Here is a 14,104-nt window from a genome sequence, read left to right on the forward strand (position 1 = left end):
AAGGAGCAATTAAATTCCTTTAATATTGTTCATTTCTTTTATAATATACGAAAATAAAAATAAAAAAAAATATAATTTTTCAAAATAAATATAAAAAATTAAAAAATAGTTTTTTCAAACTAAAAAATAATTTCAATAGAAAATAAATTGAGGAAAAACATAGGATCTATATCAAAGTTGAACCGATTGAACCAGTTCAGAAATTTTTTTTAATGCGGTGGACTTATACTTAGCAGGAATTAAACTAATTAAAAAAAATCACAAAAGTTTGTTTGTTCACTTTTTGTACCAGCGTTGCTTAGTTTTCTCAGAAAAAGAAACATTGGCATGAAAATATCAATTTAAATTTCATAATGCTCGCAATGAGAAAGAGTTGTTACTTAAGACTTTTGGCTTCCTTGTTTTTTTTATAATATATATGATATTTGAGGAGTGTAAATGAGATAGAAAAAAGGATGTTATTTCCTTTAATATTTCTAATTTATTGGTTAACTGCCGATTTCACTCCAATAAACATAATGAAAATGTACACTAAATACAAACATTATTTATAAGTTTATTTAAAACTGCATTAGTGGTTTTAAAGGATCACAATTTTAAGTAACATTTAGTAACATTTACATTTGTTATGTTACTACTTTTATTTAAATAAATCTTTAAAGCGTGATCGTGTAAAATTATTAAAAATTATTTTTATAATTTAACATTTATTTAATTCTTTTAAAACGTTTTGTAAACAGTTAAGATAATTTATCGCTCTAAAATTTGATTTTAACATTACAAACTCTTCAAGTGGTTTTAAATATTTCAAAGCCTGCTCGTAGCTTTCGATGGCAATATTTGGTGTTGTCCATGTTTCAGGTGAATAATAGTTTTCAGTTTTAATATTTATGTTACTAACAGAATTTAGATTTTGTTTCAAAATTGAATTAATACTGCATTTTTCGGAAGAAATCAGATGTATTTCATTGATACAAGTTGACTTTAGCTTTGGTAAAATTTCTGTTTGGGAATTTTTAACAACTGGTTCTTGTTTTATATCTATATTATTTTTTGGGGGTATTGAGTTATTGTTTAAATGGTTTACTTCTAATTTTTCAGGAATTTCTGCTTGCTCAGAGATAGTTTTATTGTTTCCTTTAATTTTAATACACATTTTATTGGTTGTATCATAAACTTTCATTTTTTTTTTGTAGGTATAAGGTTTATTATTATTTGAAAGAAATTTTTCTTGGATAGACTGTGATAAAGTTTGTGAGTACTTTTTTATTACATCTGATATCTTCACTGTGCGTATAGCTTCCGCAGCTAATTCTAAGACTTCTTGGCTTTCATTTTTCAAATGTATACCGTACTTACTTACAAAATAATCTAACCAACAATCTGAAGCTTTAAACATTTCAAGATCCAACACTTTTGCAATAGGATGAGCTGAATGCTTTATTGAATTTTTTGTTATAGGATAATTTTGAATTGTGCATTCGGAAGTCCATAAATACAATATTGTATCTAAATCTTTTATTGAAAATGAGGAATGTGGGGAATATAATTTAATATCTTCCCATTCCTTCACATATTTTATATGCCTTTTTAGTGTTTTGTGAATATCTTCAATGTCACAATTAAAACTTTTTGCTAAATTTTTGGCGCACAAACATTTTTGTTGTGATTTTTGTAGTATATTGAGCCTTTCAGTTAAACCAAGTTTAATATTGCTTTCATCTTCAAAAATTTGAACCTTTACAGTTCTCAAGGTTGTTTAAAATTTGAAATTGTTAGAAAGATAAGAATATAGCTATGAAATGAATAGTATTTTATAAATGTTGTATTATATACCTCTTCCTCGAAGTATTCCTTATTTATTAAGCTAGGTACAGTTTCTTTTAAATAATCTATTATATGATGCCTCCTATAATCTTTACCTAAATACATTTTTGTTGTGAGAAATTCGTGATATGCTTTTTCAATGGATTCGCTTTCATAATTTTCATTTGCTAAACCAATATAAAAGTATTCATTTGAATTTTGAAGATTTCTAACATGTTGCTGGGAAATGATGAGATTTGAACTTCTACTTACTTTCTGATTGACACACTCCTAATGACGATTTTATTTTTAAGATCTGTGATGACGACCTGTCATCCCGAAAATTTTGTCCTTGTTTCATATAAGAAACTTGCTTTATCTATAAAGAAAAGTAATATTGATTAATTGTATTTTAACTGAATTAAATCTGTTATTTATAATTTGCATTTCTGTAAAATATTTAGTAAATTCAACACAAATATATAAAATTTTTAAACTTACTGGTATTTTTTTTACAGATATCGATTTGCTTAATATTTTGAGTTTTTTATTTTTAGTTATTGTTTTCATCTTCCGGTTTTTGTTCTGTTTTGCTGTTCGTTTTTTACGCAAAGAATAATTTGATTGCTCGTTTTTTACTTTAAAACGTTTCGATCCCTTATCATTTTGCAGATTTAATTGAGATAGTGCAATTTTTCTCTCAGTCTCTCGGTGATCTGTGATTTTTTCGTTTATATCTGCGTGTCGCCATAATCGTCGAAAATTGAAATCTTGAGCTTGTTTTTTATTTAAATCCTTTGTACGATAACGCCGTTGACTCTCTGGAACATACTCAAGTTTTTTTAATTTCTCCATTTCTTTTTTGTTGGATATTGTTAATACTTTAGGAATTAATTTTACAACTGAGGTAAAGAAAAAAAGAAAAGTGTTTTTTTTTTTTTTATTGGTATGAAAAGAAAACTTCCTTTTATTCGGAATAAAATACTTTTTTTTATTTTTTTGCTCATAAGTATATTTCGTGCGCTACATACGCACTTTAGATCAAATTATATCTACTAACAAGTAGTTCGACTCTCCGTTTACATCACACTAATGCAATCACTCACCAATATTTGTATAAAAAAATTCCCTTAGTTAAAAGAGTTAAGCAGTATACCTTCTTATTTTCATTTTTATACACATAAGAATTTTTGGGAAAGGGAAAGAGTACGCAATAGATATCAACCTGTTTTTTTTAATGTAATTTTGAAAGGCGACACTTTATTATTTGTTCCTATATAAAGTATAGGGAAAAATATTAAGAATTTTAAAAGCGACACAATAATTTCTGTAATTCATTCCAGTACAAGGTGGCAAAAAATGTGTATTCATATTATAAAAGCGAAGCAGAAAAGAAGTGTTTAAAAAAAATTATTATAATTTATATGAAAAATAATAAAAATAAATTTTAAAAAGACGTATAATATTAAAAAAAAATTTAAGTAGTTGTGAAAAAAAAAAAATTTTTATAATAATGGGTGAACATTAAGGAGAAGTGTTTGGCAAAAAAGCCGACACGAAAATATCATTTGTTGCTTTAAGATATGGAGAGGTAAATATGTACTTTTGAAAATATTTTAAATTTTTAGTGTTAAGCATTTGTAATTAATAATTATTATTAATAAATAAAATAAATAAATTATTTTTAAATTTTTTATTTTCATTTCAATCTTAATAAATTTAGAATATATTTCCTATGAATCGGCAATGATTATATTTCATAAAGTGATCAGTATGCATACACCTTTTTTCTTTATAAATTACTTTACTTCTATGTCACTACCTGATACTGTGAATCTACTGTACCACGTACATGCATGTGTACATTCATACATGAAATTTCAATTTCTTTTGCCTTCATACATTCGAATTTTTTACCTAAATTTTATAAAATGAAAAATAAATTTTGTTATTATCAAAATAAAAATAACAAAATTTTTACCTAACTTAATTTTATTTTATTTTATTTTATTTCAATGTTTTTGATACACTCGTTTATTTAATGAAAACTAACGGAATGGAACGAGTCGAATTACTTATTAGTAGATATACTTTGCTTTAGATTTACTTCGAGAAGAAAATCAGCTTTGATAAAGTGCGTATGTAGCGCACGAAATATATTAGCAAAAAAATAAAAAAAGTATTTTATTCCAAATAAAAGGAAGTTTTCTTTTCATACTAATAAAAAAAAAAAAAGAATTATATTTCGGAAAAATTAACAACCATTGAAAAAAATTTTTTGAAGAAAAGTGTTATTTAACAACAAAAGTCTATAAAACACATTAATCTCCTTCTACATTTGATTAGATAAATATGCTTAAAAAAATTATTTTTTATACATACATATGTATGTATATATGCATGTATTTTATATAAATTCTTTCACTTGAAACTCAAACGAATGCTGAACGAATGCATTTAAGAATTTGATGTGTTCAAGTTTTTAAAATCTGCTTGTTTTCAAAGTTTAAAATGATTACCTTGATCTTATTCAAAACTTCTTAATTCCCATGCTTTTATTACATTAATTCAATTTACATGATTTTTTTTATTTAGTTTGTTTATTAAAATAAAAATTGTAATCGAATGGAAACTATATTAGTTTTTAAAAATGGATTGTGACTCTTTTGCATTAAATATAAATGTGTACTTTCTTCGAAATATAATGTTCGAATGTCACATCGTTTTAGGCATAAAAAATAGCGTATGTAACAAGGAAAGTAAATTTAAAAAGATTTTTAATGTTATCCATTTGAAAATAAATAGAAAAATTGCAATTGATAGATAATTAGGTACTTTATATACTTCTTAAATAAAATATTAATGTGGCTTACTTCTAGTTTTCTTATGCAATAAACCAAAAACTGAATGTTTTCTTAACTGAATGTTTAAATAAAAATTTTAGACATATAACTCAATTTTAGTTTTATAAGTCTTAGAAATTATACAAAAAAGATTTTATATAATTTCTAAGACTTTAATTATTCTTTTGCTATTGGCTGCTATAAGAGTTTCAGAATCTTTTTCCAGCAAACTGCAGAAACAAATTCATTTACATAAGTCATTCATGTTTTCTTTTCCTTTTTGTTTTTTCACTAATATCAATTTTATAATTAAAAAGATGCTTTGGTAATCCTTTATAGTATACGTATAAAGAACTGTCTTTAATTCCGGAAACTATATAGTGTCCGCCAATGGTTAGACTAACAAAGTTTTTTTTGTTTAAATGACCTTTAAATGATCTTAATCAAGTATCGGGAACATTTGTATTCCAAAATTTAAGTTGACTGTCAGTGCTGGCTGAAATTATTTCACTTGAATTTAAAAATCTTACGTACGACACCGCTTTTTTGTGCCCTCTAAACATACATAACAAATTTTTCATATTTCTTACATCATAATAATGTATATGAAAGTCAGCTGATCCAAATGCTAAATGATATGGATTTTTTTGGGATTAAATTTCACGCAACATATATTGGCTTTAGCTTCTAATGTGGCAATTGAGTTATTTTCTTTTATCGACCATAATTTTACCTTGTGCCTGTCATCAGAATCATAAACTATTAAATTTGCGTCATTTTCATTAAAGTCTATACTCCAACAGCATTTTGAACGCTCATTAAAACATCTCGTACGAATACAAGTATCAACATTCCAAATATTTCGATGCGTAAAATTCCATGATAAAGAAGAAATTTGGTCGATAAAGTAATTTGTATTAAAGGATATTGAAAAGCATTTATGTTGAAATCTATTAAATTAAAGTCATATATTTTTATTTTTTTAGTGACTCCTCCAATGGCAAAATGGGAATTTTCTTTATCAAATACGATTGAACTGATAATACTTGAAGGCATATATTCTTCTGATACAGAACTTATTGTAGCTTTACATTTACATGATGAATATCGACAACACTGTGATAAAATATCCCGGAAAGAACTTAAATCAAATTTTTTATACTTAATTATTTTCAAAGTATCGTCTAACTTTGAATTTTTCGTATCTATATTTGATACAGCATTAGGTGAATGCATTTCAAAATATTTTGAAGTAAAATCTTCAAAATGTGTTTTCAATTTCGAAAATCTGTTCTGCATTACCGGTTTCTAAAATCGAAGATTCGGTAGAATCAATAGATGTTAAAAGAGTTTTCGTTTTATAATGATTTTCATTTTTTAGTATTTTTTTGAGCAAGCTCTAGATCTTGTATGATTATACTAATGTTATGTGAAATTGTTAATTTTTTTTCTTCCTTTTGTTCCAATAGCTTTTTTAAAAATTCAACTAACAATGCGTCTTGACTCATATTCATCTTCATTTCAATTTCTTGTTTGTAACAATGCGTCTTGACTCATATTCATCTTCATTTCAATTTCTTGTTTGTAATGGATTAAAATATCAATTATGTGATTGACATCATTTAAATTTAAATTTTTAGTTTCAGCCATAATGTATGTTTTTCACAAAATTTTCAGTGAAAGGCTTATTTTCAACGATGGTAACTGTTTTAGAAACTTTACATATTAAAATTAGCTCGTTCAGTAAAATATTTGCAACAATATGTATATTTTATTTTATTTGAGAATTTAAAAAAAAATTTTTCACATTTTAGCTACATAATTTGCTTTTATTTCAAACAGCCAAAGATTTATATTACATCCATCCATCCATACATACATAATGTACATGCTTATATGCATGTATCAGGTACATCGTAATAATATACATAAATAAAAATAAACCTACCTACATAACGTAATTAAAATGTTTTTTCAATTAAATTTTTTTATGAAAATTTTTATTGTGCCGAACTACTTACATACATATTTTATACTTTACATCAAATAAATTTTTTTATTTAAATTTAGTCGAAACAGTAAACTTAATTAAAAATATTATTTACAGATTTTCTAATATGATGTCAGCAAAATTTAGTATCCATCTAGCTGGTGTACAAAATAAGTACCCGTATACAATTCTCTTTTATTTTGTAAATAACTTTTGTAGTCGTTTATTACGCTTTTTTCTAATTATTAAAGGCTAAATAAATTTATATTTACTCATAATTTCACTTTTTCTTAGTTGTATAAACATTTCATAATATAATCATAATTATGTATTAAAACTTTGAATTATTGGTAAATCTGTGTTTGTTTTTGATGTTTCAATTTGACGTTTATGCTTATACGCTAACCTTCGTTTTCGATCTTCGTAAAATAATTTTGTGGAAATTTTAATGCTATATCGTTGGAATCTTAATAATATAACACTCTTTAATAAAATATTTTCATATTAAAAAAGTACATATATCTATGTATATATTTTAAATTAAAAATATAATTTATATTGAAACACTTTAACTTTTACAGAGCGCAATAAAAAGCTCTTGTACTTATAACTTGGTATGTACCTTTACACCGTAAAACTTCTTTTTCGGATAGACCCCTTATATTGGTGTTGCAGGAAAACTTTAATCGGAGTATAATTACGTTTTCAATAAATATTATATTTTTCTTTCTATCTAATTCGCCCTCGTGTATAAAAATTCGTGTATTAAACAAAAAACACGATGAAGCCAAGGATGTCTTTTACATATCAGATTTAATATATGATTCAATTTGGATCTGATGGAAATCTGATGTCAAATCGAAGTCTAACATAAAATAAAGTTCGATGAAAAAAATAGAAAATCAGCCGATTACCATCGGATTTTCTGTCAGATTTTTAAAAATAACATAGCAGAAAATAAATTTTTAAAAAAGTTTTGCCATGATCAGCAGATTTTTGTCTTTTTTTTAAATTTTTGTAGCCAGTTTATAGATTACGAACATAAAAATATTGCCGTCAGAATTTTGAATCAAAGTATAAATAAAATCGAATTTGTAAATACTTATCAGATTTTATTATAGATTAAGGACCTGATCGTATTTCTCGTTATTTTACTCGGAAAGTGAAAAGAAAGTGAGTACTATTATATACTTGTATAATGTAATTTTCGATTGAGAGGAATTATTTGGTATTGCGTATTTCGTTTTTTTCTAAAATGCATACAAAATTTATTCACTTTGTTTTTGAAAGTGTAAGACGTTCAGTCGATAAGTTGAGAAAAAACGCAAAAACCAATTGATAAATTAGCAATCTTACTGGAAAAGTAAAATATTCATTAGAAAATACTGAGAATTCTGATTTGAAAGTGAATAATAAGTGAGTAAAAAAACGAGAAACCCAATCAGGCTGTAAATATACAATCGAAATTTTGTGATTTTATGTTATATCTAAAGTAGCGTAGTTTTTTAAATCACCAGTTATAAAAAATGAAAAAGGTAAACGACAATTTAATGGTACAGTTTATTCTAAATGTATGAATATTTTCTAGTAAAAATCGTGCATCTTAAAAATTAAAATCTTTCAGTTAACGCTTTAATCTTAATTATTAGTTAAAGTTAAATAGTTAAAGTTGATTAAATCAGTTCTATTTTTTGACATATTTTTTAATTTTTTCTTTTTAAATTTAGGTTATGTATTTTCATAACATTTGATTGCTTGACTTTTACTTCGATTTTACAATCAATATTTAATATTATTAATATTTATTAACCAGACCATTCACTATTCAACTTGGTCTTTCAATACGTTGAATTGTTAGTGAACTATTTAATTAAACATTTGATGGTTGAAACTTGGTATAAGGGGACTTTTGTTAGACTATTCCAGTTTTAGAAAATAAAACAATAAAACATAATTTTCGAAAAAATCTGAATCAATGCTTCTAAGGCTCTAGAAATTAAGTTTTTTTTGTACTACAAATATTCTTCGTTGTAACAATGCAAATGACATTTTCATAAACAAATGCAAATAATGACATTTTCTAGTATATTTTAAAAATACTTGTATACTATATCTATTAAGAGCTAAAGTTTTAAAACGAGAATTTTAATGTACCTGCAATAATAGACAATTTTAGATGTGTTAAAGCAAAATATTTGAATTGCAATGTAAAATAGAATTTAAAAAAATGTTCTATTATATTTAAATTTATGTCCACAATTCAAAAATATATACATATATGTATATATATTTCTTCTTAATAAAATTAATATTTTTAAAAAATTGCTTTACTGATAAATCTAACTTCATGGTTTTACCACAAAATAAAATTTAATTTTTAATGAAAATAATAATTTTTTCTTCGTAATATTGGTAAACCAAAATCTAAATTTAAATATTTTTCACTTTACTAAAACGAAAATTCAAATTATAACTTCAAATAGACTATAATAGGGTTGCATTGAAAACAAGACACTATGGTAACGCTAAATTTTGCTAAAACATAAAATTTGACATTGTTAATTTGACGTCAAGGTATACTGCGGTATACTCGTATTGGAGTATACTTTATGTTGGCTTCATTTTTTTATTAAGAATGATAAGATATATTAAGCTCAAATACGAGCGCCGGCTATCCGTGTAGTAAAGCTTGAGATTACAAAAAATTAAGGCCTGGATCCTGATTTTTTTGTGTACGTATTTGTTAAAATGCATATGAATTTTTGGCGAAATTATATTTCTGAAGAATCTATTTTTCTTGTTGTTTTTTTTGGAAAAATGATGATTTTTACCTATTTTTATCTCGAGTTTTCTATACAAAAATTTGACTAAAACCTAAAAATTTTTATATTAAAATGAAATTTGGAGTTTTCTGAACAACAAATCAAAAATTCAACTCAAAATATTAACTAAAATTTTGATTAAATACATTTTCGAGTTTTTCCCGCATTTTTTTGTATCGCCATGTCAGGCAACATGTCTGAGATAATGAGAGTAAGAAATGATAATTCACTGAATAAAAAAAAATTGGTGCTATATTTTTTAGTGTAGAATGCACGCCTTAAAATAAAATTAATAAAAATTTTATTAAATTTTAATTTAGAATTTAACTTTGTATGTAAGTTTTTGATTTTAAGTTTTATACTTATTATAGAGCTTTTTAAAATTTTATAATCGTTATAAAAAATGAGTCGTTTCAAGTTGTCCCCTATATAAAAACAAACAATAAAAATATTATAAAGAAATTTGTATAAGTTTTAAAGTTACTGTTGCGGTAGTTTAGGTCAAATCAATGAATTAGCTTTACTAACAATGTGAAAATATTTCCCAATAAAACTAAAATCACATACATACATACCTAAAAAGAATTATATGGAGTTTTAATGTAAAAAGAATTCACTTATGTATGCAATAATTTTTATGAATTATGAAGCATATAAATTTAATTAATATAGTATGTAAATGAAAAATATATAGATACTTATGTATATATGATTATATCAGAAGTATTATTTTAAGAGACATATCATACAAAATTAGTAAACTCGTTAATATCAAATGTGCATTTTCTCAAACTTGAAAAAATACACCAAAATAAACTAAATACTTCGAAAAAAAAATGCACTATTTATACCCTGCATAAGGGTATATTAACTTTGGTATGGAGTTTGTAACTACTTGAAGGAGTCATCTGCGGTATGGACATATATATATATTCTTGCTCAGCGTAAAATTCTGCATTGATTTAGACATGTCCGTCCGTCCGTCCGTCCGATCGCACGATAACTCAAAAACGAATAATGCAATCAACACCAAACTTTCACAAGTTTTTTCTTTTGTGCCAAGGACGAACCCTATTGTTATTAGACTAATTCGGACAACGGGTTCGGGTAGTTGCCATACAACGCAAAGAGTTTATTTTAAATATTTCAAAAACTAATAAAGCTATAGATATAAAATTTTGTATACATGTGTCCAATTATATTCTACACGTGCTCTAAAAATTATAATGGGGTAGCTGCACTGGTTCGGCTGGCTGCCATACAACTCCAACAGCAAATTTTTTATATTCGGCAAAATAATAAAGTCAGATTCATGAAACTTGGCAGTTATGTGTCCAATTATAGACCAAATATATTTCTGAAGTTTGTCCAATTATATTCTACACGTGCTCTAAAAATTATAATGGGGTAGCTGCACCGTTTCGGCTGGCTGCCATACAACTCCAACAGCAAATTTTTTATATTCGGCAAAATAATAAAGTCAGATTCATGAAACTTGGCAGTTATGTGTCCAATTATGGGCCAAATATATTTCTGAAGTTTTAGAGGAATTGCTTGACAGGTTCGGGTACCTGCCATACAACTCCAGAAGCTAATTTTAAATATTTGGAAAAATAATAAAGTCAGATTCATGAAACTTGGCAGTTGTATGTCGAGTTATAGGTCACATATATTTTTGAAGTTTTGGTGGAATTGCTTAACAGGTTCGAGTAGATCCCATATAAGTCTAAAAGCTTATTCTTAATATTTGAAAAAATAATAAAGTCAGATTCATGAAACTTCGCATTTGTGTCCGATTATATCCAATTATAGGTGAGTCCGTGAAGTTTCTATAGAATGATTTCACAGGTAATTGCTACACAATAACGAAAGGTGCAGGGTATAATTCAATCGGTTTATACCGACTGAAACGTTTTTACTTGTTTTTTTTTTCTTGTAGTAAAGCTGTAAGAATGTAAGCACTAGTAAAGTAGAAAAAGGTTGAATTCTAACTTTTCCAAGTTACAAATTTGAAAAAAGTTGATTTTGTAGAAAATTTATGATGTTAAAAAGAGGATTAGATTTTACAGCTTCCATAAGAATATGTGTAAATTCGTCAGCTGTGAACTGTCACTCTCTCTTAGATCCAGATCTGTATGTATGTATTTCTGTCAGCCATGATTAAAACAAATGAAATATTTCTAAAAGTATTTGCACTTTTACATATACAATGCATATATGTATATAAAATATTCCTAATACGATTTTTTTTATTTTTTGCAATAATTTTAAATCTTCCTAACATCAATGCATACATACGAGTACATATATATACTTAAACATATGCAATTATGGCGTTCGTAAAGTTTTATTTAGTTATACGTATTTTACGCTTCCATAAGCTGTGCATCCAGTTTTTTACACACATACATACATACATTCATACATATATACACATATATATATATATATATATATATATATATATATATATATATACAGGGTGATTCCGAAAGGTATACAACAACATATACCATTGGTTAGAGGGTCGAAAGTGGATAAAACTCTTGTTCCGGACTTTGGTGCGAAATCTCAAGGGTTTTCGAGATACAGGGATTTTAACAAATTTCTACTTATACTACCAAGCTTTTCTGATTATAACTTCCGTTCCGAAAAAGATAGGAATTTTAAATAAACAGGGCTTGGAGGCAACATATTACTTGATTTTGTATTTGATGTAACATACTTTCGACATAGAAACAGCGACCATTTTTTGAATTTTTATATTTCATTAGGGTCCTTAAAATCTTGACATAGAAGTGGTTTTTATGCTATATCTTCCATACCGCAAAATATTTTTTATCCTTTGAGGACTTAAATTAAAGCTTAGGAAAGTGTTCAAAACTCTGTAACAAAAAAAATTAAAAATTCTGAAACTTTCACATAAAATTGTAGGGATGAAAAAAATTAAAAAAATACGAAATCGGAAAAATTTGTGTTTTTCCAAAGTTTGAATGCATGGTATTCCGAAAATACATAAAATACAAAATAAAGTAATATTCTTTTTCCAGTATAATTTTTCCAGTAAAAATTGTATGGGTTGGGGGAGTAGTGCAAATACATAAATTCTTTCTTTTTCGAACTACAGCTGAACTAGCAAAATTCTAGAACAAGCTGATAGTAAAATTATCAGAGATAGAGTAAAATGCTATGTGCGTTACTTTTTAGATCTCACTGTAACGCATCGAAAAAAAAAACAAAAAAAAAAATGTTTTTGAGAAATTTCGAAATTTTTAAAAGAAATTAAAAAAAAACGCAAAAAATTCTGGCTTTGACGAACTTTATCTGGAAAACTACGGGTCAAATCAAATTGATTGTAACATCGAAAACAAAGAACAATCAATCGTATGTAAAACAAGCCTCCAATAGTTACTCTATAATGCAAGGTTCTGAAATTATAAGCATTTATTTATGTATATGCCGTAAAAATATATACCTGTTTTTCAACTGTAGGTCGAAAATAAGTATACCTGTCCCCCCCACCCATACGATATTTACTTGGAAATTGATTACAGAATCATCCCTGAATTTATTTGCTACCTTATGCGAAATACCTTGTATATATGTATGTATGAACTTATGAGCATTTTTTAGCATCCCAAAATAAGTTTTAAAATAAAAGTAATTGTATAAAAAATAAAAACTAGAAAAAAAATATAAAAACTAAACACATATATTATGTATTTCACCTTATTGTATTTTAAAAAAATCAGAAATAAAACCGGGGCAACAGATATAATACAACGTATGTATGTACATGCACATGTACGTACAAGAAAAATTAACAACGATGCAAAATCACAGCTACATATGGAATTTTTGCCGTCTCCAATGATGGTTTTTTTACTTGCGTTGTTTTTTGCAGAGCCGCCAACAAAACAAGATTTAAATTCCAAAAACAATTACTATGTGCATATGTATGTATGTATGTATATCAAGTGGATTTTCCTTTTTTTATTGTTTACTGCGTGATTTTATTTGCAGGTGTTCAAAGAATTTACCTTTGAAAACTGTGCGAAGCTTACTAAAATAAATACTTATATGCACATACAATTTCTATATTAACATTTATGTATATTATGTATATTTGTTTATGTGTATGTAAAATTATTATTTTAAGCCATTTGGTACTTAGATTAGACTTTCTAATAATGCTTTTAGAGCATAACTAATATACTTACATACTTTATGCTATTCTGATCTAAGCGAGTGCAATAATAATTGTATTTAAAAACACTTTTGTACTTTGATTTCTAAAGGAATATTGTATTAAATTTCCTCACAATTAATTGATACAGTTAAATTAAACTGTGCTTAGGAAAACTGAGAATTAGAACCAACTGCAGTTGGTTGTACTGAAAATTTCAACTACAAATAGTAACTGAAAATATATTTATACTTACATATGTATGTACAAAATACGCATTTAGTAAGAGTTAATAGGTACCCATACAAATGTTGAATTCTAAAAAGCACAAATCCATTACTATGTTGCATAATTAATATAATATGTAGGGTTAAGCGCGAAGACTTGATTTTCGGTTTAATATACGAGTACATATTCTGAATGACTTAAAAAATGCCATTTTAAATGAGATCATACA

At 25.9% G+C, this 14,104-nt stretch overlaps 2 protein-coding genes across 9 annotated transcripts; both read right to left on the bottom strand.

Annotated features, from left to right (window-relative positions):
- Nucleotides 1-612: 612 nt before the first annotated feature.
- LOC129606871 (uncharacterized) lies at nucleotides 613-13,702 on the bottom strand. Of its 8 annotated transcripts, none has more exons than XM_055517480.1 (5): nucleotides 6,912-7,468; nucleotides 2,308-2,708; nucleotides 2,080-2,185; nucleotides 1,837-1,994; nucleotides 613-1,738 (listed from the first exon to the last, which is right to left on the bottom strand). In XM_055517480.1, the coding sequence occupies exons 1-5, from the start codon at nucleotides 6,943-6,945 to the stop codon at nucleotides 701-703; spliced, it is 1,737 nt and encodes a 578-aa protein (XP_055373455.1). In that variant the 5' UTR covers nucleotides 6,946-7,468; the 3' UTR covers nucleotides 613-700. The 8 variants fall into 8 exon arrangements, with proteins under 8 accessions (XP_055373455.1, XP_055373462.1, XP_055373460.1 ...); XM_055517487.1 differs by lacking the exon at nucleotides 6,912-7,468 and adding an exon at nucleotides 13,682-13,702 and having other exon boundaries at nucleotides 614-1,738; XM_055517485.1 differs by having other exon boundaries at nucleotides 614-1,738; nucleotides 7,046-7,468.
- On the bottom strand, nucleotides 5,439-5,902 carry LOC129606873 (E3 ubiquitin-protein ligase COP1-like). Its single transcript, XM_055517488.1, has one exon. The coding sequence runs from the start codon at nucleotides 5,883-5,885 to the stop codon at nucleotides 5,439-5,441; it is 447 nt and encodes a 148-aa protein (XP_055373463.1). The 5' UTR covers nucleotides 5,886-5,902.
- Nucleotides 13,703-14,104: the final 402 nt, after the last annotated feature.

The sequence above is a fragment of the Condylostylus longicornis genome, unplaced genomic scaffold, assembly GCF_029603195.1.
Source record: "Condylostylus longicornis isolate FDR11 unplaced genomic scaffold, ASM2960319v2 ptg000022l, whole genome shotgun sequence".
Classification (NCBI taxonomy): domain Eukaryota; kingdom Metazoa; phylum Arthropoda; class Insecta; order Diptera; family Dolichopodidae; genus Condylostylus; species Condylostylus longicornis.